Source organism: Eptatretus burgeri, chromosome 3, assembly GCF_056783735.1.
Source record: "Eptatretus burgeri isolate ZD-2024b chromosome 3, Ebu_testis_v1, whole genome shotgun sequence".
Taxonomy (NCBI): Eukaryota; Metazoa; Chordata; class Myxini; order Myxiniformes; family Myxinidae; genus Eptatretus; species Eptatretus burgeri.
In genome coordinates, this window is record NC_140963.1 from 113,983,435 (window position 1) to 114,010,176 (window position 26,742).

General features: G+C 41.0%; 1 protein-coding gene across 7 annotated transcripts in view; it reads left to right on the forward strand.

Moving 5' to 3' along the window:
- Window positions 1–26,742, forward strand: part of LOC147030766 (tensin-1-like) — a 434,197-nt gene that overhangs the window by 345,418 nt on the left and 62,037 nt on the right. For all 7 annotated transcript variants that reach the window (XM_085875172.1, XM_085875169.1, XM_085875171.1 and 4 more), the window contains 4 exons: window positions 11,249–11,335; window positions 18,773–18,904; window positions 21,581–21,676; window positions 22,036–22,113. In XM_085875172.1, coding sequence (XP_085731298.1) covers window positions 11,249–11,335; window positions 18,773–18,904; window positions 21,581–21,676; window positions 22,036–22,113 — 393 coding nt within the window. The remainder of the gene's footprint in view (window positions 1–11,248; window positions 11,336–18,772; window positions 18,905–21,580; window positions 21,677–22,035; window positions 22,114–26,742) is intronic.

A 26,742-nucleotide genomic window follows, 5' to 3' on the forward strand; every position in this document is an offset into this window, starting at 1 on the left:
TGTAGGATCGTTGTAAGGATCTTCTTTATCATTCCTGTTGCTCCAATTATCACTGGTACAATTTTGACACTTCCTCTTACAAGATCTTTTGACTTCATTCTTGAGATCTTGATATTTGGTCATTTTCTTGATTTCTCAATTATTCAGCCAAAAATCACTCAGTACTGAAATTCAATTAGCAATGCTTTCTTTCCCCTTTTGTACCCAAGTATGATATCTGGCCCCAATGCTTTGTTTTCTATGTTCATGCTTCATGGGATCATCAGGTCATATGTGAGCATTACGTCCTCATTTTCAATTATCACTTTTGGTGCGTGTTTCCATTAGTTTTTTAGGGACTGGGATATTCAAGATTTTGCAGATGTGCCAGTGGATTACGCGATATATTGTTGTGTTTTTGTGTGTCCAGCTGTTCTGACATGAGTTTTTTTTACACCCAGGTAGAAGGTGACTCTGCTTTCTGTTTTTACCTTGAAAAATATACACCTATCTGATTGATTGAGTCCCACCATTTTTTTTAGGCCATTGGTATGGTGCCCCTGGTCTTGAGCATTCCCCAGGCAAAAATGCTACAGTTTGAATAATAGTATATGAGAGTAGTACTCTCATATACTGGAGTTGGTAACAGTTCCTACTACAGCACTACAGTTGTAAAAGAAATTGCATTCCTTTCCTGTAGAATTACTACAGTAAAGGGTCATTTTTGACCTGGGTCATTATTATTTGTTCTCTGTCCCAATTGAGCTGATCTCTTCTTAGCCATTCCAGTGATCCTTTGTCTATCCCCAATGTGTATAGCCCTTTTGTTTTTCTTCCAATTGCCACTATATATCTGTTAATTATTATACCTTAGTATATGCATAGTTGCAATCGTTGGGACCATATTCATTGCTGTTTGGGTTTCTTTTATGCTATTTTCTATTCACACCTGTGTTTGGAAATTTTTTGCAAGTTGGGTCAGGGATACCTTTTGTGGCTTGCTGTCTTCATGTTTGCATGCAAACAATTGGATTTGTTCGTCTTTTGAACTCTTCACGTACTCAGCCAATCCTACTGTTGTCACTTGGTTGAGTGCCGTCAGGCTGTTCCCTCATTCTCCCTCATTCTCGGGATGCACTGTCTTTTGGAGAACATTTTGTGCATGTTGAGGAGTTCCCTTGTTTGGATATCTAATTAATTGATGTTTTCTTGTGGCAAGTTTATTATTTGGCAGCTGTATTAGAACACTGGTACTGCGAGTTGGTTTATGGCTTTGATTTTGTTTCTTAGAGAGAGTTGTTTTCAGGATCAGCCTCATTCTATATCGGTACTCTTTGGTAATTGTTTTGTGCATTTGTTTATGACATATTTGGTGGCCCTTTTCTACTCCGAAGTATTTTTTTATTGTGCTTTGTTGTCTAGCTCCTGTATTTTTGTATCTTGGTTTATTTTTATAATGTCCATTTGTGTTGGTTTACCTTGTACTGAATGTGCAATTGGCAATTTATCTTGTCCATATTTCATTTGAATGTCATTGGTGTATGTTTCAGTAATTTCAGTTGTTCTGCCAATTTCTCATCATTCAATGCAAAAAGTTTTAAACCATCAATGTACAGTACATGTGGCACCTTTCCTGTTTCTTTGGACATTATCTTATTGGATGTTAGGGTGTATCTGTGTCCTTGCTCATTATTGAGGTTGCTCAGAGGGTCCAGGGCCAGGCAAAACAGTTTGCTCATTGTCACCCTGAAAGATCCTACATTGTGTCTTCCCCCCTGGTATTTCGATCTTCCCTTCTGAGTGCTGTAATATCACTGGTATTCCAGTGTTCCAAGTGCTTTCTCAATCAGTTTGGTTATTTGATGATTGATCTTGTATGCCTGAACGCATTATATTGTCCCTGAAAATGGGACACCATCAAAAGCCTTTTTGTAGTCTATTTAGGCTGTGGACAATTTGGTTGTTTATGTGTGTGCGTGACATTCTATACATTCACACGCACACAAGTGCATGAAGGGGAGACTTGATTGCTTTACTTCAGCAGCTGAATTAAGCACCTCTGAATGAGCTACATTAATTTGGTCAGTGGGAACAGGTTTATGACAGTTGTTTGGCAAACGAGTAATGCAGGCAGAATGGTGATAGAAAATGGATAAAAAAACGCACGATCAATTGCTCTTTATCAGCAATGAACAAACTATTATATTTCTGGATTATTATTGCAAAGTTAACTGGATTGAAAAAAACGAAGTACGATGAGCTCGCAAATGTTATGGCAGTAATGCTGCGTATGCAAACACCGCTTCTAAAGGCGCTGTCACACCTTGACGATTTAGCCAACGTATGCCTGACGTATGCAAAATTGGGCTAAAACGCTTGCACACTTCGAATACGTTATGGGTAAGTTTTGTATACGTTAAGAGCACGCTGAAAAACTGCCATACGTCGTAGTACGCTAGCTTTCATCATTGTACTTTGCGGTTGTCCTCAAATTTTAGCATGCTTGAAATTTTTCGACGTATGCCAGCGTATGACTCACACGTTCCGCTACGCTGGCCATAAGTTGGAGGCATGTTACGCGATCGTTGACACACGTCGACATATGTTACTTGTAAGTTACTCATAAGTCGACACATGTCGAGGTAATGATTAGCGGACCCGAAACTTATTTCTAACCTATGAGTAACGTGTTGTAGGCACGTTACACGATCGTTGACACACGTAGAGGCATATTATGCGATTGTTGACACACGTCGAGGCACGTTACTTGTAAGTTACTCATAAGTCGAAGCACGTCGAGGTAATGCTTGGTGTACCCAAAACTTATTTCTAACCTATGAGTAACGTGCTTTGAACCTATGTGTAACGTACCTCCAACGCACATTGACATATGTAGACGTATTTGATTGACGTCTTCCGGACGACCACAGAACTTACTGAACGTGTTTCTAATTTACAGCTACCATATAATGGTGTATTGGCAGCGTTAAAAAAAACAACAACAATAACTTCCGATATTTCGTCACGTGCCGTTACGTCACGTCCGATTGCCTCTTCAGTTTGCTCATGTCTTATTCTTAGTTCCTCCTCTGTGAATATTTTCTGTTTGAGGATATTATCACGTCGACGTTGAAACTTAAAAGCAAATGTCCGAATATATTTTAAAATTCATGATAGACTAAAAAAAACAAAAAAAACAACAACAACAACTTCAGACATGTCGTCACGTGCCTTCACGGAGCCAAGGAGAAAAAAAGAAAATGTGCCTTGACGGAGAAAATAAGTTTCGGGTATGCTAAGCATTACCTCGACGTGTTTCGACTTATGAGTAACTTACAAGGAACTTGTGTCGACGTGTGTCAACGATCGCATATCGTGCCTACAACTTATTCCCAGCGTAGTGGAACGTGTGAGCCATATGGCGAGTACGTCGTAAAATTTTCAGCATGCTTGAAATTTCACGACGTACGAGACGTACTATGACGTATGACAGCGTACTTCATCGTTTATCAGCGTGCTCTTAACAACTTACATATATACACAACTTGTATACACAACTTACCCATAACGTATTCGACGTGTGCCAGCATTTGACACATTTTTCAGAGGTCGGCATACGCTGGCTAAATCGTCAAGGTGTGACTGCGATGTTGACACTTCCAATTCTCAGGCGGTTATGATTTGAATCGGCGAGCGGAAGCTTTTTAATAGGCTACGCCATGTGATGGTCGGCGATACGTGCAGCGCGCTATGCATAAGTTAGACTATCGTTGGGCATAGGTTGTGAACGCCGACAACACGCTAATCATTCGTTGGTATAAGTTATCTATAAGACAACGAAACGTTCTGTGTACGTTACTAATACGTTATGCAAACGTCCAACTCGTTATGAATACGCCAAAAACTTAATTTTAAAAAAAACATCAAAATTTCAGTGTACAGCAATGTTTTACATACATTTTTATACGCTGCCATTGCTGGCTAAATCGTCAAGGTGTGACAGCGCCTTAATTAGTGGATTCAGCTAGTTCAGCCACACCTATTGCAGAAAGGTGTATAAAGTCAAGCACACAGCCAGGCAATCTCCGTTGACAAACATTGGCAGTAGAATGGGCCTTACTGAAGAGCTCAGTGACTTTCAACATGGCACTGTCATAGGATGCCACTTTTCCAACAAGTTAGTTTGCCAAATTTCTGCCCTGCTGGAGCTGCACCAGTCAACTGTAAGTGCTGTTATTGTGAAGGGGAAATGCCTAGGAGCAACAACAGCTCAGCCATGAAGCGGTAGGCCACACAAGCTCATATAACAGGACTGCCAAGTGCTGAAACGCATCGCGTGGAAAAAATCATCTGTCGTTGGCTGCAACACTCACAACCGAGTTCCAAACTGACTCTGGAAGCAACGTCAGCACAAGCACTGTTCGTCGAGAGCTTCATGAAATGGGTTTCCATGGCCGAGCAGCCACACACAAGCCTAAGATCACCATGTGCAATGCCAAGCGTCAGCTGGAGTGGTGTAAAACTCACTGCCATTGAACACTGGAGCAGTGGAAACACGTTCTCTGGAGTGATGAATCATGCTTCACCATCTGGCAGTCCGACGAACTAATATGGGGTTGGTGGATGCCAGGAGAACGCTACCTGCCCCAAAGCATAGTGCTAACTATAATGTTTGGTGGAGGAGGAATAATGGTCTGGGGATATTTTTCATGGTTTGGGCTCGGCCCCTTCGTTCCAGTGAAGGGAAATCTTAAAGCGACAACATACAATGACATTTCCAGATGATTGTGTGCTTCAAACTTTGTGGCAGCAGTTTGGAGAAGGCCATTTTCTGTTTCAGCATGACATTGCCCCCATGCACAATGCGAGGTCCATATTGAAATGGCCGTGTTGAGTTCGTTCTGGAAGAACTTGACTGGCCTGCAGAGAGCCTTGACCTCAACCCCTTTGAACACCTTTGGGATGAATTGGAATGCCCACTGTGAGCCAGACCGAATCGCCCAAAATCAGTGCCCGACCTCACTTGTGCTCTTTTGTCTGAATGGAAGCAAATCCCCACAGCAATGTTTCAACATCTCATGGAAAGCCTTATATATGTATATATGTATATATATATATATATATATATATATATATATATATGTATATATATATATGTATATGTATATATATATCTATGTATATATATATATGTATATATATATATATATGTATGTATATATATATATATGTATATATATATGTATGTACATATATATATATATATATGTATATATATATATATGTATGTATATATATATATATATATATATATATATATATATATATATATGTATATATATATATATATATGTATGTATATATATATATATATATATATATATGTATTCTAGCGATACCGGGCGTAGTGGCGTGCGCCTGTAATCCGGCTATTCGGAGGCTTGGGTTGGTCGATCGCTTGAGGATGGGAGCTCTGCGCTGGGCCGCGCGATGAGAGGGTGTAGGGCAGCCCGAAACCATGGCGAAACCCAATCCTTATCCCTGTGTCGTAAGAGGCAAGCAGGGTTGCGTCTGGAAAGACATCCGGCGTAAAACCTATGCCAAATCAGTATGCAGATCATAATGGATGATCCGCTGTGACGACCCCTAACGGAAGCAGCCGAAAGAAGAACATCATACTGTATATGTATTCTAGCAAATACCACCCGTCGCTTTGCTGATGGGTATTTTAATAGGGGAGAAAGAGAGGGGGTGGGAGAGATAGAGATAGAGAGGGTGAAAGAGGGTGAGAGAGGGAGAGAGAGAATGAGAATGAGAATGAGTGAATGAATTGAGGAGGGTTGGGGAAAGGGAAGGCAGCGTGATGCGAGAGGAAGGGAAAGCAGACGTGTGGTGGAGCGTTGATTACGATTCATACTGTCTCATCAAAATAATTCTGCATTGAATACCAGTGAAGATGGAAACAAAATAATGTCTAAAATCCATTTTCTACTGGTCATACTACAAATACCGTCCGGAGACAAACATCGTTTGGAGAAAAACACTGCCCAGACACGTCCGGAGCCAAACCGTCCGGAGACAAACTCCTGTCCAGACATAAACACTGCCCGGACACGTCCGGAACCAAGCTGTCTGGAAACAAACACTGCCCGGACACATCAGGAGACAACTCCCGTCCAGACACATCCAGAAATAAATACGGTCGGGACACGTTTTGAGACAAACACCGCCCAGACATAACCACCATCCGGATACGTACAGAGAAAGGGGTGAGGGAAAGAGAGAGGGAGGTGGGGGGGTGGAGGTGTGTGGGAGGAGGGTGCTGCATTGTATTGGGAGGGGGTAGATCGAGGATGGGACAAAGAGAGAGGGGTGAGTGTAGGGGAGTTATCAGAGAGAATATGTTATGCTTTATAAACAACAAACACACATACATACAAACACACACACACAACAGATTTTTTTTTTGTATACATTGTCAAGGATCGTGTGAGAGATAACACACAACGCACAGCAAGGGGGGCATGAGACAAAAGGGGAGGGAGTGGGAAGGACAAAACAGTGCAGAACAGAGACATTAGGAGATCTGTGGAAGGGAGAGGGATGGGACGGGGAACATGGGGAATACAAGATGGACATTACAGGGACTTTCAGGAAGGAAAGCAGGGAATTTGAAGGAGGTAGGCTTGGGTGGATTATCGGGGGCAGAAAAGATTGAGGATTTGGATGGGGGATGATAAGAGGTGGTGGTGAACAGCTGTTTTGAAGGCCTGGAGGAAGGATGGGATTGAATAGAGTGAGGGAGTTTATTCCAAACGCAGGGAAAAAGAGGAATGAAAGAGTGAAGGTGTGAGCAGTGATTCGTGATTTTGGTAGACTTACCAGAAGGGGGTTGTTGGCGGACCTTGAACGCCCTGCGGAAATGTGGTGGGGACAAATCGCAGAAAGAGCAGGGGAGGGGGCGAGGCTGGAGAGGAGACAGCAGAAGACAGAAAGACCACCGACCAGCCTGCGTTGGGAGAGTGAGAGGCCCAAAGACTGAGCCTCATTGCGGGAGATGCCAATGATCCGAAATGCCTTGGTTTCCACAGCGTGAAGCCGAGAAAGGTGGGAGGCAGGAGTACCAGCCCAGAGGGGAGAGCAGTACTCCATCAGGCTGTGGACGAAAGCTTTGTAAGTGGTCAGGAGCTCAGGTGGGCCAAGGAAGGACTTTGCACGATGGAGGATTCCCAGTCAGCGACTGGCTTTGGAGGCGAGGTTTGAAATGTAGCTTTCCCAGGAAAGGTCATGGCAGATGGTGAGACCCAGAAGCTTGAAAGAAAGGACTTCTTCCAGAGGATTGTTGAGAAAGTGGATGGGGGGGTCTCCTAAATGGTCCTTTTGGAGAGACATAGTGAGAGTGTGAGATTTGTCCGGATTGAAAGACATGTTCCACGTGTTGGACCAGTTTGTGATTTTATCCAGATCTGCAGTGAGCGAAGAAGCTGCTGCTTGCCGATCTGAGGGATGACGGATGGTACGGCAGAGGGTGGAGTCATCAGCAAAGAGATATAGAGGATTTTCCAGAGAGTCCGAGAGATCATTGATGAAAACCAGAAAAAGAACAGAGCCCAGAACGCTACCTTGGGGAACTCCAGCCTGGACAGGAAGGGGGGATGAAAAAACTCCATTTAGGGCCGCACGTTGACTGCGACAGGAGAGGAAGTCTGCGAGCCATGAGTGGAGATGGCCTTGAATACCATGGGAAGAAAGTTTGGTGAGCAGTGCAGGGTGTCAGACCGTGTCAAAAGCACGTGATAAGTCCAGGGATACGGCTCGGATTTCCTGTCTGGCATTGAGGACCTCCATCCATTGTTGGGAGAGCAGAAGCAGCATATCCAGAGTCGAGTGACCTGGTCTGAAACTAAATTGATGATCGGAAATCGAGCCATTGGAGAAGAGGAAGGATTTAATGTCTGAAGCAATGATGGATTCCATAACCTTGCTTATTATTGGGAGAAGTCTGATTTGTCTGTCGTTGCATGGATCTGTTTTTGCACCTTTTTAATGCAGGACAGTGATGTTTGCAGATTTCCAAGCAGATAGCAGATGACCTTGAGAAAATGAGAGGGTGAATAGAACAGAGAGAGGGTGAGCAAGAGCAGAAGAGCAGGCTTTGAGGACACGTGGGATGATGCCGTCTGGACCGGTTGCAGAATCTGAGTCGAGGTTGACAGCAAGCTCTCCACCTTGTCAGGAGGAAAGGACACAGAGTCCAGGGACAGTTGGGTGCGACTGGGTAAGGTGGGGACAGAAATGGATGGGTGTCGGACACAAGATTTAGATGCAAACACGGAGTTTAGGCATTCAGCCTTTTCACGTGCGGTATCAGCAGTGCGGCCATTTAAGGTAAGGGAGGGGTTGGAGGGGGAACATACACCAGATACAGATTTGATTAGATGCCACCAGGATTTTGAGGAGGGAGAGAGGTTTCAAAGTTCAGACTTGAGCTCAGAAAGATGTTGTTTTCTGGCTCTCCTGAGGGTAGACACACACTTCTTCCGAGCTTTATGGAAGGAACTGAGATTACCCTCAGTTGGGTTTGCTTTCCATGAGGCAAAGGCAAGTTGTTTTAGGACAACTGCCTCACCACAAGCTTCAGTAAACCAAGGGCGGGAGGAAGGGTAGGACAACTGAAGACGAGAGGGGATAAAGATGTGCATGAGGGAGAGCAAGTTTCTTTGAAAGAATTCCCAGGATGAGTTGATGTTGGAGAAAGTAGTGATAGGAGACTAGTCTATAAGTTTGATGGCTCCTTGGAGACCCCGCCAGTCGGCTTGAGTGAAATGCCAGACTCGACTGCGGTGAGGTGGTTCACTGATAATAGCCAGAGAGATGTCCACTAATATATATTTATATATATATATATTTATATATATATATATATATATATATATATATATATATATATATGTATACAGTACTTGGCCAATATCAGCAGTTTTTCTGTAATTGGTTGATTGGAATCAGTGTGATTACCGACTGCAGTACGTACTGTACACAACCCCAAACCTTGAGTCACTTTTACCTTTGTTTTGGGGCAAATTGCAATGAATAGATTAAAAAAAAACACAACGTTGCATTCCAGATATTTCAAGATGTGCTGCCAAGGAGATGTGCTGCCAATCTTCATGTGGCAGGTGGAAAAAATTTCATTCAGTAATTTAGAAAACATTTTATTACGGCAAGCACTCAGAAATCTGGTGTTATCAAATGTATTTTGCTTTGAAACTCACAAAGAGAAACATCTAACCTTTGTAAAGCACACCGAGTCATATAAAATAACCAATTTATAATTGCATGTACCTCTACGTTGTCGCAACTGCTGACTGCATCCCGATCAGGACACAAAGTGCACTGCTATTGACTGTAGGATAATCGGCATGTGGCACAAGCACTCAAGCAAGCACTACAATTAAATGATTGATAAGGACCAGCTCGCTTGGTAAGCGATTAGCAACCACTGAACCGTCATATTATACACACACCTCCAGGAGATGGCCAAAATGTCAAATATGTCTGAATTGGACAAGAACACTTTTTGTAGCAGTCGCTACTGCTGCTAAGTTCAATTCTGGAGCTTAAATTTTCTAATTCGGCTTAGTTTAAGAGATTCTCAAGGTTATGGCATGTGCAAAAATGAAATAAAGCCACGAGCGCTGGCGTCTCTGGGCATTTATCAGCATTGCAATGTATCCAGAGATTCGTAGATATGATGATATTAAATATGTCCGAATTGGACAAATGAACACTTTTTTTTAAGCAGTCAGACCTGCTGCTCAGTTAAATTCTGGATCTGAAATTTTGTAATTTGGCTTAGTGTAAGACATTCTCAAGGTTATGTCATGTGCCAAAATGAAATAAAGCCACGAACACTGACATCTCTGGATGTTTATAAGCATTGCAATATACCCAGCAATTCATAGCTGTTATGAACATGTATTCGATAATACGAGTGAGGAGAGTGGAAAAATTTTTATCATTGAGAAATCATTGCGGCCTGTTCCATGTCATCTTCTTCTTGCGTATGGCAGCTTGGCTGCCAGGTAGCTACAATTTTGTTGGGGGGCAACTATTCCACTGATGCTGTACCCCTATAGGGTCATTCCATGTCAAATCATCAAAGAATCTGCCGTCATCTCTCAGATTTTTGTAAAACTTTGGGAACCAATTGGGACCCATGAAAAACAGCAAGAGCTCAAATATTTTTGCTAACAGCCTCGTAATTAGTGAGATACAGACTAACGAACTTTGGACTAATTAGCACGACGTCGCGAATTCAAATGGCCATATCTCCAAAAAGTAAAACACCTCGAGAGCTGGTTTTGGTGTCATTTTAAAGGTATTTTCATGCCCTATGAATTTGTCTGGGCAACATTTTCCTACCTCCAACCACAAATCGTGAATCGTGAATCCCCAATCGTGATCGTGAATTCAATCGTGAATCCCCAAAAAATGTATCCTTAAAATTTCCTCAAATTCATCCCAGAGGTACCTTATGATGTCAAGAAGCTTCCACGTAAATTTTGTGATGGGCATTCCAATAGTTTCTGAGATATGAGCAATAATGTACATGTACGTATGGCATATAGGTTCGAAAATCAGCATTTGTAATGTATCGGTTTTTGCACCTTTTTATGTAACGCAGTATTGTTGGCTAATTTCCAAGCAAATGGAAGATGACCAAGTGAAGGTGATAGGGTGAAAAGAGCAGAAAGAGGATGTGCAAGAGAAGCATTGCAAATTTTCAGGACATATGAGCTGATGCCATCTGGTCTGGTTGCAGAATCAGGATTTTATGTTCCTTTAATCCCATAATCTGCAATATTCCTTTTCCTTTCCCTTTTTTGTCATAATTTGCAATTATTTTCTTGTTCCAGCACAATAGCTATTTCTTGATCTCAATCAATTAATTTTGCTTCATTTCACTTCTAATTATTTTGGAGAGTTGAGAACTTAAAGAAGGCTGTCACTTCCAAACTGCACAACAGTTTCCTGTCAATATGTTTGCATACATGGTATATATATATATATATATATATATATATATATATATATATATATATATATATATATATATATATATATATATATATATATATATATATATATATATATATGGATGAGCGATAGAAATGATGATGAAAAGTAGTAACCAAACGAAGAGTTGTCGGTATGTTGTATTATACAATGAATTTTAACCAAAAAAACATGATTGTGTTGTGTGCAGGTATCGACACGAGCTTGGAATCTCATGCAAAGTTTGTGCAGGCTACAAGCAATTTCTGGTACAAGCCAGATATCTCAAGAGAAGAAGGTGCAACTCTTCAGTGTTACACGTTACCCTTCTTCACACTAATCATCGTTCAGCTCAACATCCCAATATATCCCCTTTGGCCTATTGGAAACTGTGTGAGATAGCCTTGAAACTGCAGCAGTAACTGTTGACAGACACTGTTGATTCGATTGTCTGTATTGTATGCATAGGACTCAGAGAAGAAGGCTTTAAATGTAATTTGTTCTGCACATTTTTGAAACATCAAGCTATATAATCGTTTTTGGCCCCATCTCTCAATGGTGAAGAATCACTTTAAAATTTTGCAGGAGACGGATCCGTATCTTCACCAAAATCTAATCAGTTCGTCCCTGTCACACACCCAACCTGCACGCTAAATTTCATCTGGATCTGTCCATAACTTTTTGTGATATCCTGCAAACAGACAAACAAGAAGATGACGTCGTGCAGAGCACAACACTTGCAAAATCCATTAAACAAATTTGACCTCAAAAATAATTAGTTGGTGAATTCCATGACCAAATGTGGACAACCTCTTTAAATTTCAAGTGAATCGGATGAAAATTGATAGTTTTAGAAATTTGGCCAATGTTGACCTTTTGGCCAATGTGGACCTCCAAAATAATTGGTGGTTGAATTCAGCAACTTGAAATATATATCCTCTCAAATTTCAAGTCAATCATATGAAAATTGAGGATTTTAGAAATTCCACCTTAGTTGTTGATCTTGAGCCGATGTTGACCTTTTGGTCGATGTTGACCTGAAAAATAATTGTCCAGGTGAATTCAGTGACCTGAAATATAAATCCTCTTCAAATTTCAAGTCAATCAGATGAAAATTGAGGATTTTAGAAATCCCACCTAGGTTGTTGACCTATGGCCTATTTTTTTTTTAATCTTGCCAAAACGAAGTTTTTGCAAGATATGTTAGTCAGCTTGTATATATTTTTTTTTGTTTGTTTTTTTTTGTCTGTAATCACGTATAAAAAATTCTGCAGAGCACAGTTATCATTGGAAATTTTTGTAACTTCGCATATCAGAGGCCTATAGAGGTCGCTTTCAGCGCACAAAATTTTGAAGGTCAAGGTCAAAGGTCAAGGTCACTTTGTCACAAATCAGGGGGAGTCGACGAAACCCTTATTTTTTGAGTAATTTTGATCGGATCGTCTTCAAACTTCATGGGAATATAGTTCATGGTCTGGCGCTCAGCTGATTAATTTTTGGTGGCGATTGGCCTTGACCTTCATATGTTTTTTTTTTGTCTGTAATCACGTATAAATCACTCTGCAGAGCACAGTTATCATTGGAAATTTTTGTAACTTCGCATATCAGAGGCCTATAGAGGTCCCTTTCATCGCATAAAATTTTGAAGGTCACGGTCAAAGGTCAAGGTCACTTTGTCGCAAATCAGGGGAGTCGACGAAACCCTTATTTTTTGAGTAATTTTAATCGAATCATCTCCAAACTTTATGGGAATGTAGTATATGGTCTGGCGCTCAGCTGATTAGTTTTTGGTGGCGATTGGCCTTGACCTTCATGGTTAGCGCCTGAGGTCAAACATATTTGACCCCAAGGTCAAATTTTCAAGTTTTAGGAACCATATCGTGTCGTACCTCGAATTGAACACCTCAATGAGTGCTTTCTAGATATGTCAAGCTTGAGACATTATGACGTTATTTGGTGACGTTATGAGGCAAACACATATTTTTCATGGTTACTCTGTAGAACGATTCTCATCGGAATCTCTCGTAGGCAGATATTCCTCAAGGAGTCGCTCCTGGTAGATAGCAGCTCTGTTCACCTCAGTGTGACCTTAAAGAAGTCACACGTGGTCACCTTTTGGCAAGATACGGGTCACCCTGCGGGTGACATTAGTTTATTTAACTTTTGAGCTAAAAAAAACAAACAAAAAAAAAACATTGGCTTCTTCCTTATGACAAACTCTACCATGTGGTGAAGTTTGGTGAAGATAGGTTTAAAATTGTAACCTGTAAGCGACGAAAAGACAGACAGACAAACAAACAGACAGAATAACAAAATCGACTGACCAATATACTTGAAAAATCTTCGATTTTGCAAGAAACAAACAGACAGACAGAGAGGGGTTGAAAACATAACCCCCTTCACCTTTGGTGGCGGAGATAATAAAACAATCTCAAATAAAATCATCACACAATAATTTGAGAGGTGTCTGGTTGTGGGATTGTTTGTTCGTTTGTTTATTGCAAAATCGTAGATCCGTAAGTATATTTATTGGTTGGTCTGATCTGTTATTCTGTCTGTATGTCAATTGCATACAGGTCATAATTTTACTCCGATATTTACCTGGTAGAGGTAGGCACAAACCTGAAGTATTGCTTTTGAGGCCAATAGGTCAGAAGGACAAAGGTCACTGGCGAGTTTCATCCGATTGAAATATACAGTATGTATGTATACATACATACATACATACATACATACATACATATACATGAACTGAAAAACAAAGGTGTGCGATGGTAGTCTTGTTGAGGTGATGCCTCGGTCGACCCACATGAGTATGTCTCTTAATTACGTGCTGTTTCAACTGAGTTGGACAATGAGCACATCCATTAATTCCCTATTATTATTGGACCTTGACTCTGTCTATTAATTACGTTTATTAATTACAGACTATTGGAACAAATCTTTTGAACCCTTACACTTTTTAGACACATTAGACCCTTTTAAATGCACACCACACAAACATCCATTGTGTCCTCTTGCAATTGCAATATACAGCCAAAAACTTTTTTCAGCAAGTGCTGCACAATCTCCACACACCCAGAGGGTGCTTATTCCACTGGTTTGAAGATAATTTGCATATTGGGTCACTGAATTGGTTCTTAAATCTCAATCTTGAAGCATATTGTTTTAGGTCAAAGGATAAAAGGTCAACTCTGCAAAGTCATTCATTTTCATCCAGTTGACTTGAAATTTGAACAAGGTTTACATATTGGGTCAATGAAGGCTAATGTTTGAGGACAAAAGGTGAAACATCATTGTCATATAAAATCGTCAATTTTCATCTGATTGACTTTAAATTTGAACAGAATTTGCGTATTGGGTCACTGAATATTCAACAAAAAGCGAAACATCGATTCAGACATTTTGATATGTCAACAGTTTCCATGACAACATTTTCACCCAATTATAATCACATGGGACTTTTTTCAGGACGTAAGATTGAAACTTGCACAGCTTATTTGTATCTACTGTATATGTAGTACATGTGCATAAAATTTTGTCAAAATTAGTCAAAGGTCAAGGTCAAGACCATCCGAAACATGTAAAATTAGGCCGTGGTTTGAAAATATATCACCTAACTTTGTCATGTATAACATTCAATCATATAAAACACCTGATAGGTGAAATTTTCGAAATTGCCAAATTGCTGTTTCCATGGCAACTATTTTTTATTTGGATTTTGCATGTATCGTGCTTTGCACATCTTTCTTGTTCCTTGCAAAATTGAAGATTTTTCAAGTACTGTATATTGGTGAGTCGCTTTTGTTATTGTTGGGTGGTCGCTCAACTACTGTTATTCTCAAGTTTTCCATCTGTCTGTATGTATATAATGGACAGCTCTGGAAGCCAGAGGAGTCAACCGATTTTGATGAAACTTGACTGGTAGGTTCATACCACGATCTCGTTCAATGCTTTTGAGCACCGTTGCTATGGACACCACCGTTGCATAGCAACGGGACTTCGAAGTTTTTGAACAATCCTAAAAAATTAATTTTTTTCGAAAATCAAAAATCGGCTTCCAGGCTTTTATGCCTACTATAATCAACCTCTTTGTCAAAGATTTTCAGCCCGATCCGTCAAAAACTGTATGACTAGTATGCAATTATGTAGCGACCACCCATGTCGCTTACTGGCTTGTCTGTATGTTTGTTATCTTGCCAAAACAAAGTTTTTGCAAGATATGTTGGTCAGCTTGTATGTTTTTTTATTTTTTGTTTGTCTGTAATCACGTATCGATCACTCTGCAGAGCACAGTTATCATTGGAAATTTTTGTAACTTTGCATATCAGAGTCCTAGAGAGGTCCCTTTCAGCGCATAAAATTATCAAGGTCAAGGTCACTTTGTCGCAAATCAGGGGAGTCGACGAAACCCTTATTTTTTGAGTAATTTTGATCGAATTGTCTTCAAACTTCATGGGAATATAGTTCATGGCCTGGTGCTCAGCTGATTAATTTTTGGTGGCGATCGGCCTTGACCTTCATGGTTTGCGCTGGAGGTCGAAAGTTTTTGACCCCAAGGTCAAATTTTGAAATCTTAGATACCATATCGAGTAATACCTCATATGAAAGCGCTTGATAAGTGCTTTCCAGATCTGTCAAAAGTTTGACGCTATGACGTCATTTGATGATGTCATGACGAAAAAACAGATTTTTTTCATGGTTATTCTGTAGAACGATTCTCATCGGAATCTCACTTACAGATCACAATTCTAAACCGATCGTCATGAAACTTTACCAAGTTGTCGAGGTCGTCTCAACTGAGAAGCCTATTGACTTTGAGGTCAAAGGTCATCTTGAGGTTAAATTTCTGAAACCATCATTTTTCATCCGATTGACTTGAAATTTGAACAAGATTTGCATATTGCATCACTGAATTTGGAAACCAACTATTTTTGAGGTCAAAGGGTCAAAGGTCAAACTTCTCTAAAATCATCAAATTTTATTTGAAAAATTGACATTTTTCATCAGATTGACTTGAAAGTTGAACAGGATTTGCAAGGTCCATCACTGAATTGGGAAAGCAACTATTTTTGAGGTCAAAAGGTCAAAGGTCAACTCAAGGTCAAATTTCTAAAATCATCAAATTTTATTTGAAAAATTGACAATTTTCATCCAATTGACATGAAAGTTGAACAGGATTTGCAAAGTCCATCGCGGAATTTGGAAAGCAACTATTTTTGAGGTCAAAAGGTCAGAGGTCAACTCAAGATCAAATTTCTAAAATCATCAAATTTTATTTGAAAAATTGACAATTTTCATCCAATTGACATGAAAGTTGAACAGGATTTGCAAAGTCCATCACGGAATTGGGAAAGCAACTATTTTTGAGGTCAAAAGATCAAAGGTCTACTCAAGTTCAAACTTCTATTATCAATTTCAATCTGAAAAATAATCAATTTTCATCCGAGTGACCTGAACTTTGATTAAGATTGTGAATTTGAATCGTAATGAAATGGACAATTTGATGCATCCATGGCAACCTTTGGAGAGGGGGGTGGATTTTGCAAGTATCGTGCTCGGCACATCCTATTTTTGTATGTTTATTTGTATTTTGACTTCATTCACTCCTGAACCGCTTGATGGAATGGGTTGAAAACTGCTGGTTGCACTTGGGTTCTGCGCAGGATGGTTGTGGAGGATAAAAAATTCATAGTCCCAAGGATTCAAGGTCGGACCCCAATTTTCTCTATTTTAATATGTGGGGCATATCCCCATTCCAGGTGGAAGGGGTATTCCAAGTCATACTATATAATACTGTACACTATTTCTGGGGGAATTAACCCACTCATAATTCTGGAAGGAATTGATTCATCTGTAATTCTGTGGGAAATTGACCAGTCCGTAATTCTGGGGAGAATTAGCCGTTCATAATTTTGGGGGAATCAACCTGTACGTAATTATGTGGGAATTGACCTATCTGTAAAGATGAGTACTTCACTAGATAATACAGTTCATCTACTTTGGAATTGCCCACAAGAAAGAAAATGAGCAAAGAGGGAGCACATGAGAAGAAATGCAAATTGGGCTGTCTACACTTGCATGATAATATAACCCTCCTTATCGTAAGTGAAGTTATAATTTTAGTTTTGGAGAAATTACATTGAACAACACCTGAATTTAAAAATAAGTACATGCTATCTTCTTCGCACCCATCCCTGGGCCAATCCAATCCCAGTTCTCTCTACTTATTCAAGGTGGTGGTTGACGATTTTCCCACGCTCTCACCTCATGCTCTTTTCTCCTCTCATTAACTTTGTCTATCAGTGCTTCATATGACTACTTGCATTCTACTCCATCGCTAGTATTGTAACCTTCCATCATCCATCTTATATTTTATGATCCATCAACTTCTATACAGAAAAGTAGTCTGACTTTTTTGTTTCAAGCAAACTTTCATGTGCAGTATATTCCCTTCTCTAATGTTTATGAGCACAACATTAAAAAACCAAAACCCTTATTTTATGACTGATGACAATTACAACTTATTTGTGAAAGATAGGTAGTTGTGTAGATATATCTTGGAACTGGGTGTAATACTGAGGCACCTGAAGTAGATGGGTTGCATATAACTTGCAGAGTACCCACCCAATGGGTGATCATGTTCCACGCAAATGATCTATGTAAATGTGTATCGTGTAGCAATGCTCCATGTGGGAGAGGGTATTGCAAGTCCAGTATTCCTGTCCCCACATTTTCCAGTCCAGTGAGGAGTTTTGAATTGAAAGCAGTAGTTATGTTTTTGCTTCATGCCCATAACCCAGGTCATTTGTTTTATTTTTCATCTTTTGTCCTCAAACAATAGCCTTCATTGACCCAATATGTAAACCTTGTTCAAATTTCAAGTCAATTGGATGAAAATGGATGACTTTTTGCAAAGTTGACCTTTGATCCTTTGACCTCAACACAATATGCTTCTAGATTAAGATTGAAGAACCAATTCAGTGACCCAATATGCAAATTATCTTCAAACCAGTAGAATAACCACCCTCTCGGTGTGTGGAGATTGTGCAGTACTTGCTGAAAAAAGTTTAGTCTGTATATTACAAGAAGACACAATGGATGTTTGTGTGGTGCGCATTCAAAAGGGTCTAATGAGTCTAAAAAGTGCAAGGGCTCAAAAGGTTTGTTCGAATAGTCCGTAATTAATAAACGTAATTAATAGACAGAGTCAAGGTCCAATAATACGTAATTAATGGATGTGCTCACTGTCCAACTCAGTTGAAACAGCACGTAATTAAGCGACATACTCATGTGGGTCGACCGAGGCATCACCTCAACACGTTCTTCTGACACGCGTTTATTTTGGCAGTGTATTAGCAACTGATATATCAAGCAAAAACATAACTACTGCTTTCAATTCAAAACTCCTCAATGGATTGGAAAATGTGGGGACGCGAATGCTGGAGTTGTAGTACCCTCTCCCACCTGGAGCATTGCTACACGATACACATTTACATAGATAATTTGGGTCCTCCCTCAGCCCCCCCCCTCCTAAAAGACCACTGGCAGAGATTAAAAAAATACTCCTATACATCAACTGGGGTCACACTGATCCTATGTAGCAAGTCTGTATGTAATTGGCCCAGAACTGTAGAAGGAGTAGCGTGACAAACACACAAACACCATTCCATGAATTATAGTAAGGATTAACCAGGTCAGGACTAATATTACTACAATTGCTGTCTCCCTCAAGCAATCAATATGCTGAAGGATCGAGAGCCGGGGGCATTTGTCATCCGTGTCAGCTCTTCCTTCCGCGGAGCCTATGGCCTGGCGATGAAAGTGGCCAGCCCTCCAAGCTCAGCAATAGCGCAGGGGAAAAAAGGTGAATAAGACATGTACAGATCTTTGCCGCATGTTTCTTTTATTAACACCATATGGTGTTGAGCCATCTTTGCTTACTTTACCTATCTCAAATTCCTAGGTCTATGCACATATTTCCTGCACTGTTGACGATTGGCACACGAAGCATTTTGTTTTCCCACACCCATTCATCAGACTCGGTGGTGTAATGGTTAGAGAATCTGCTCTGAGTCTGGGAGGGTCGGTGGTTTGAACCCCGTCCGAGTCATGCCAAAGACTTTAAAAATGGTACGTGCTGCTCCCTTGCTTGCCACTCAGTATTTAAAAAAGATAGAGCACGGACAACCAACCAAGTTAACAATACTAGTGAAGGCTTTGATGGGCATAATGGCCTCCTCCTGCATTGAAATTCCTTGAGAGTGTACCAAGGGAACATGTATTATTAGAATCTGATGTCAGCTTGGTAAAAGCAAGCAGTCAGCATCGGCATTCCAGTGTTTGGTACTTTGTGGTTTTCAAATGTATCTTATCCAATGTGGAAAACAAATGTAACTTATCTTACTCAACACATTCGGGCTGCAAGACTCATTCACTTTGTGCATTCAAATATGTTTTTCCTTTGAATATAGAGTCGAGGCTTGTAGAAGAGCTAGAACACTGAATGGATCAGGACACAACAGAACAAAGGGAACTGTACAGATGGGGAGGGGGGGGGCACTAACAGCAGCAGAATTGAACGACACAATAGAGTGAGACTTGGACAAACAATTGTAGGTGGTAGGGGGGAGGCAGGAGAGGATGCACTGGGTGAACATGATTGATACAGAAGTAAACTCTCAGGAAGGAAAAACTGGAAATTTGGAGGAGGAGGACTTGAGAGGGGAGGGGGGGTAGGGGTTGTTAACAAGCAGAGAAAATATCATAGTTTTGGATTGGAGATGATCTGATCTGAGATTGTGGTGAACAGCTGTCTTGAAGACATGGAGGGAAGAATGAGATTAAAGAGAATGTGGAAGTTGGTTCCACAGGCAGGAAAAAGAGGAACAAATGAGTAGAGGTGAGCAGTGATCTCAGATTTTGGGAGTTTTACCAGAAGGGTACTGTGGTGGACCATGTGCACCCTGCAGGAACCTGAGTGGGACAATGTACAGAGGAGGCAAGACCAGAAAGGAGGTGGTAGAAGACTCAGAGACCACCGACCTGTCTGTGATGGCAAAGTGATACAGTAGGTGCATAGTCTTGGCTTCAGTGTGGGAGATTCAAATGATCTTCAAGGCCTTGGTTTCAATGGCGTCAAGCTGAGCAAGGTGAGAGACAGGAGATCCAGCCCAGAGGGGAGAGCAGTACTCCATCAAGCTTTGGATGAATACCTTGGAGGTGGATAGGACTTCAGGTGTGCCAAGAACTTCACACAATGAAGGATGCCCAGTCAGCAGCTGACTTTGGAGGCCAATTTTGAAATGTGGCTTGCCCAAGCAAGATCATGGCTGATAGTGAGACCCAGGAGTTTGAATGACTGAACTTCCTCAAGAAGATTGTTAAGAAAGTAGAATGTGGGTTTGCCAGACAGTCCTGAAAGAGAAAGAGACAGAGACAGAGACATATTCCAAATGTTTGACCAGGTTGTGATTTTGTCAAGGTCTGAAGAGAGGGAAGAGGTTGCTTGTCTGAAGGATGAGGGATGTCATGGCAGAAGGTGGAGTCATTTAGCAAATAGATATGGGGATTTTCCAGAGACTTTTTTCATTGATGAACATCAGGTAAAGGACTGGGCCGGGGGAAGTCGGTAAGCCATGTGTGCAGTTGGCCTTGGATGCCACAGGCCGATCATTTGGAGAGCATGGCAGGATGCCAGACTGTATCAAACACACGAGATATGTGCAGAGAGACAGCTCTGATCTCATGTCTGACAATAAGGGCCTCTATCCGTTATTGAGTGAGGAGACGCAACGTGTCCAAGGTAGAATGACATGATCTGAATCCAAATTGGTGATCTGAGGTGATGCTGCTGGAGAAAAGGAAGGATTTCAATCGAAAAAAATTGATACAAGTGCAATAAAAAAAAAATTGTTTTGTGATTTGTATAATCACACGACTTGCACAAAGGGTCATCTACATATTTCATTTGCATACAGAAGAGACGTAAGAAAAGGTAGGCCAGGGAGAGAATTGAAACGTACGATGATTATCATGGTAAGTGAAAGGGGAAGGTGGTGTTATACATATATTTTCTGTAACTGTTTATGTAGTCTCCAAAATGAGTTTTCCATTTCAAAGAAATCTCGGAAATTGATTCCATTGCTTCCATGAGTTTGATGTCGTCTTTGGTAGCCAAGTTTTGAGACACTATGTAAAACTTCTGAAGATTAAGTCATTGAAGCATATCATCCAAATGGCTTTCAATGCATTTTTAAACTTTCTGAATTTAATAATGAAAAACTCACGAGGATGTATAAATTCAGTGAGTAGCGTGAGCGATTGGTTTTTGCTGTGCCGCTCTTTAGCCAGACAACTGACACGAAGGCGTAAGTGTGTGCAACGCAAGTTGTCCTGCTGCAGGACCTGCATTAGCAAATGCCCATTATACCAGGAAATGGTAGCAAGTTACATTGTCTTTGCCAAATACATGTATTTTTCAATACTCCATTGTAAAGTGGGTATTTTAAATGTCAACTTTCTCAAAAATGTTTATTTTAAGGTGATCCCTCCTCCAATGAGCTCGTCCGACATTTCCTTATTGAATCCACGAACATGGGTGTGCGGCTCAAAGGATGTCCCAACGAACCAGTGTTTGGTAAGATTCCCTTGTCCTGCATCTGGACCTATAGTGCCCTCTGCTGTATTACTACTGGAGTACAGTCATAAGTATGTTAGATCCTATGCTTATTTGGAGGAATTGCAGAATAGTCTGATAACACTCAACAATGCATTGTTCCTTGCTATCATTTGTCATGTTGGTGGAAGTAAAAATCCAGATCGTGGGAAGTGGGAGAGGAGGGGAGACATGATTTAGATATCTGGAAGAACAATGCATTTAGATATCTGGAAGATGGAAAGCTCACAGATATAATGTATGTGAATACAGTGTAAAGGTCACAGATATGCAAACTGAAAATAATTAATTTATGTAACAGCATTTTAAATCTCCTGCAGGAAGCCTGTGTGCTTTGGTGTACCAGCATTCGACTGTTCCTCTGGCGTTACCTTGCAAGCTGGTCATTCCTGAAAGTGGCAAGTATTGGTCTGACACAGCAAGTGTGTGAAAATTTTCAAGGTTTGAAGGGCAAAAATATAAAGCCGATTAAAATGAGAGATATTAAATGAAATTGTGAGAAGGAACTCAAAAGTGACATTAAAGTTGAAAGAAACTGGTCACAACAAATATATTAATAATTGATGGTATGTTTGTACATACCCCTGCATGACTGATGACTCTGTCCAAATACTTATTACAAGTACCATATACAGTATTGGAAATGATTATGGAAACACACAGGATATACAAAAAATACTGACGAATTGAAATCGAGATATCTATATAATATGTCCACAATACCTTTTTACAAGATGCACGACATGGCCAATAGAATGTGGACACCTGCTCGTCCAACATCTCATTCCAAAATCATGGGCATTAATATGGAGTTGCCCTCCCCCCTCCCCCTCCCCCCTTTTGCTGCTATAACAGCCTCCAATCTTCTGGGAAAGCTTTCCACTCGATGTCGGAACATTGCTGCGGGGATTTGCTTCCATTCAGCCACAAGAGCATTAGTGAGGTCTGGCACTGATATTGGGCGATTCGGTCTCTCTCTCAGTTGCCGTTCTAATTCACCCCAAAGGTGTTCGATGGGGTTGAGTTCAGGGCTCTGTGCAGGCCAGTCAAGTTCTTCCACACCAATCTCGCCAAACCATTTCTGTGTGGACCTCGCTTTGTGCATGGGGGCATTGTCATGCTGAAACAGGAAAGGGCCTTCCCCAAACTGTTGCCACAAAGTTGGAAGCACAGACTCATCTATAAAGTTGATTAAGATGACACATCACTTATCCCGCATCCCTTGACACTTATCCCGCATCCTGTCACACCACTATCCTATGGAGCATTGTATGCTGCAGCATTAAGATTTCCCTTCACTGAAACTAAGGGGCCCAGCCCAAACCATGATAAACAGCCCCAGACCATTATTCCTCCTCCACCAAACTTCCGTTGCCACTCTGCATTCGAGCAGGTAGTGTTCTCCTGGCATCCACCAAACCCAGATTCGTCCTTCCGGCTGCCAGATGGTGAAGCGTAATTCATCACTCCAGAGATTGTGTTTCCACTGCTCCAGAGTCCAATGGCGGTGAGCTTTACATCACTCCAGCCGACGCTTGGCATTGTGCATGGTGATCTTAGGATTGTGTACGGCTGCTCGGCCATGGAAACCCATTTCATGAAGCGCTTGACGAACAGCGTTTGTGCTGACATTGCTTCCAGAGGCAGTTTGGAACTCGGTATTGAGTGTTGCAACCGACGACAGAGAATTTTTCCGCACTACAAGCTTCAGCACTCAGCGCTCCCATTCTGTGAGCTTGTGTGGCCTCCCATTTCGCGGCTGAGCTGTTGTTGCTACCAGATGTTTCCACTTCACCATAACAGCATTTACAGTTTACCGGGCCAGCACGAGCAAGGCAGAAATTTGATGAATTGTTTTGTTGGAAAGGTGGCATCCTATGACTGTGCAACATTGAAAGTCACTGAGCTCTTCAGTACAGCCCATTCTACTGCCAATGTTTGTCTATGGAGATTGCATGGTTGTGTGCTTGATTTTGTACACCTGTCAGCAATGGTTGTGGCTGAAATAGCCGAATCCACTCATTAGAAGAGGTGTCCACATACTTTTGGCCATGTCGTGTATATGAACACAAAAGGAATACATTGTACAGTGCATTCGCATTTCGTATATGAGCCCACTACTTTATACAGAACATGACATCTTGTTTTCATGATCCCCTTCTGGAGTTTATCATTGCTTGACTGTGGATTGTTTTTCCAAATACATCTCACATTTTCCACAATTAATCCAAGGTGTTTGGTTACGATTTGAATTTCTCAGTATCCATTTCTCAGTATCCCTTGTAGCCTCAACGATGTTCATATCACGATTTTTTGCAGGCCAAGACATCTGTGTAAGTGTTCAAGCAGCCTCTTTACACTTCAGATCGTTTTTTTACAACAATAACTATCCTTGGGGTCATTGTCATGTTGGAAGATGAATTGCCAACGAACGAGATGTGTTCTTGTAGGAATAGCATGATGGATCATTAACCTGTCTTAACTTGTTGGCAATTAGTGTAACATCGGTTTAATGCTAATTTTATTGCCAAACAGTGCAAACCATCTGTAAACAGAAGCTTATTCCAGGATTGGTCATCCCAGTTTCATATCTTCTGCCATTTCACCATTTTTGTTTGATCAACTCTCCTCAGGAAAGGTTTTTGAGCAGCTAAACACCCATTGAGATTACCTCGTGCTAATGGGTACCTGACTGTTATTGAGGAAAATAACACCAGTATTTTCAGTAAGATCATTCACAAGATTTCGACTGGATCATGTCTATCATGTACAGAACATACACTGATGTACTTGCAAAGTCTTGGATGCTGAGCATAGATCACTGCATCACGGAGATGCAAGACATTGACACTTATTCCGCATGATCCAGGAAGTGTGTTTGCAGTAATCGGGGAGTTTACAAGAATTGCTTAGATGGATCATCCGAATATATTGGTCCCGAGTGGGAGTTGTTATCCTGGGACGTCCACTTCTTGGCATATCTCTTGTTGATCCATAACATATTTTGAGGTCATAAACAGTTCCTCTCCTCATGTTAAAGAACCTTGCAACATGGCTCATGGAAGACCCTGCTTTAACATGTCTAAAGATTTCATTCCCCTCATTTTCTGATAAACGTGTCATTGTGATGGATTGTTAAAGAATGTAATCAGCATTTTGTTTTGTTTTTGATGATCCATGTCTCAGAGAGACTTTCATTTTCATTGGAATGCCTCATGTAACCTGTAAAAACCTAAGGGTGCATGAGTTGCACATGCTGAATGATTATTGCATGAGGCAATTACGTGACGTAATTCCAATCAGGTGTTCTGCACATCCCTCGTGTCAAAAAGTACTTGTACTTGAAATGAACGCTGGAATAGACCTTCAACAATTGCATTATCTGTTCAGCATGTTCAGTTTTTTTTTTATGGTGGAGAATGTAGTCTTCACCACAAATTCATTCATTCAGCACATTGATATCACCACTTGTACTTTTATATTCCCACTGCAGGTGAAGTACTTTCTGATTGCTTGCATGACAACCAACCACAGTGTACTACATCAACACACATGACTATACAATGGAGTATTTCATTTTCCACACTCAACGTGATTCCATCACGCGTTATTTACCTTTTATACAGTTTTTCCTCTTTTTTTCATTATCATTTCCAATACTGCATGTTGTGTGGCATCAAGGGTACTAAAGATTTTTTTGGCCATTTTCGATTGTTTTTATCCCCTGCCGCATGGCGGAAGGGCGATATTGTTGTCACCCGGGTCGTCCGTTCATCCGGCTGGCTGGGCGTCAACATTTATAGCTGTGAGTGCGATAACTCATAAACTGTTCGCCATATCGATTTGAAATTTGGGTCACACATGTACCACCTGAAAAGGAAGAACCCTATTGACTTTGGGTGTGGCCGGATCCAAGATGGCCGACTGGGGCGGTCCGTCCGTCGTCCGTCCGTCCGGCTGGCTGGGCGTCAACATTTATAGCTGTGAGTGCGATAACTCAAACTGTTCGCCATATCGATTTGAAATTTGGGTCACACATGTACCACCTGAAAAAGAAGAACCCGATTGATTTTGGGCATGGCCAGATCCAAGATGGCCGACTGGGGCAGCCATCTTGAAAAAGCTTTTTGTAATAAATGGAAAAACGCTTATCTGATTTCAATTATTTTTCAATGGCGGGGGATTCCCCATCTGATGGTATATTTCTTATTTTGAAAAAGTAGGACCTTTTGAATTTTTGAAAGGGTGAAGTTGTTTGAAACTTTATAATGTTAAATAAATATATAGTATTTTAGTGTAATACCAGTGTAATATAGTGTAATACCAGACCGGTGCTTTGAATGCCAGGTTATGTCACAGATTGTGCCATCCTTCGGATGGACATTAAGTGAGATGTCTCATCTGCTAGAATTAGCTCGGGGATGTTAAATATCCCACGGTGTCTTTCACCAAGAGGAGGCGAGCTATCGCTGGCACTCTGAGCAACTTACAAATTCTTGCACTCAACTCTGGTTAGCAAGTGGTCTAGTTTTCTCTAATATCTCTTGAGACCAGCTTACACTACTTGCTATATCAGAGTGTGATTGCTGTGTGAGCAGCACCTCCTACATATAAACAAATTCATGCACACAGGTGTTCATAGTTTATGTGTGAAGAACCGTCTTCAGCTATGAAGTGTAAACTAACAACGACGTCATTTTTCCATCGTTTCACACAAATGTACGTGCGGATTGCAAGAAAACACCATGCCATTATTGAGAAAAGAAAGAAAAATTGAACCGTCTGTCCCGAGGCTCACCTGGATCAGGAGCAACAGTCACTCAAACCCCCTGCAGATCCACTTAGACCCTCATTTTTAAATGCTGTGAACAAATTTTCGTACATCATGGGTGATGAAAGTTGTGGTCAAGTTTCATTAATCACCGCCATCGAAGATGGACGGAGGTTACTGTTTTCACCCCTGTCTGTTTGTTTGTGAACAGTATTACGGAAAAACTCCTCGACGGATTTCGATGAAACTTAGTGGG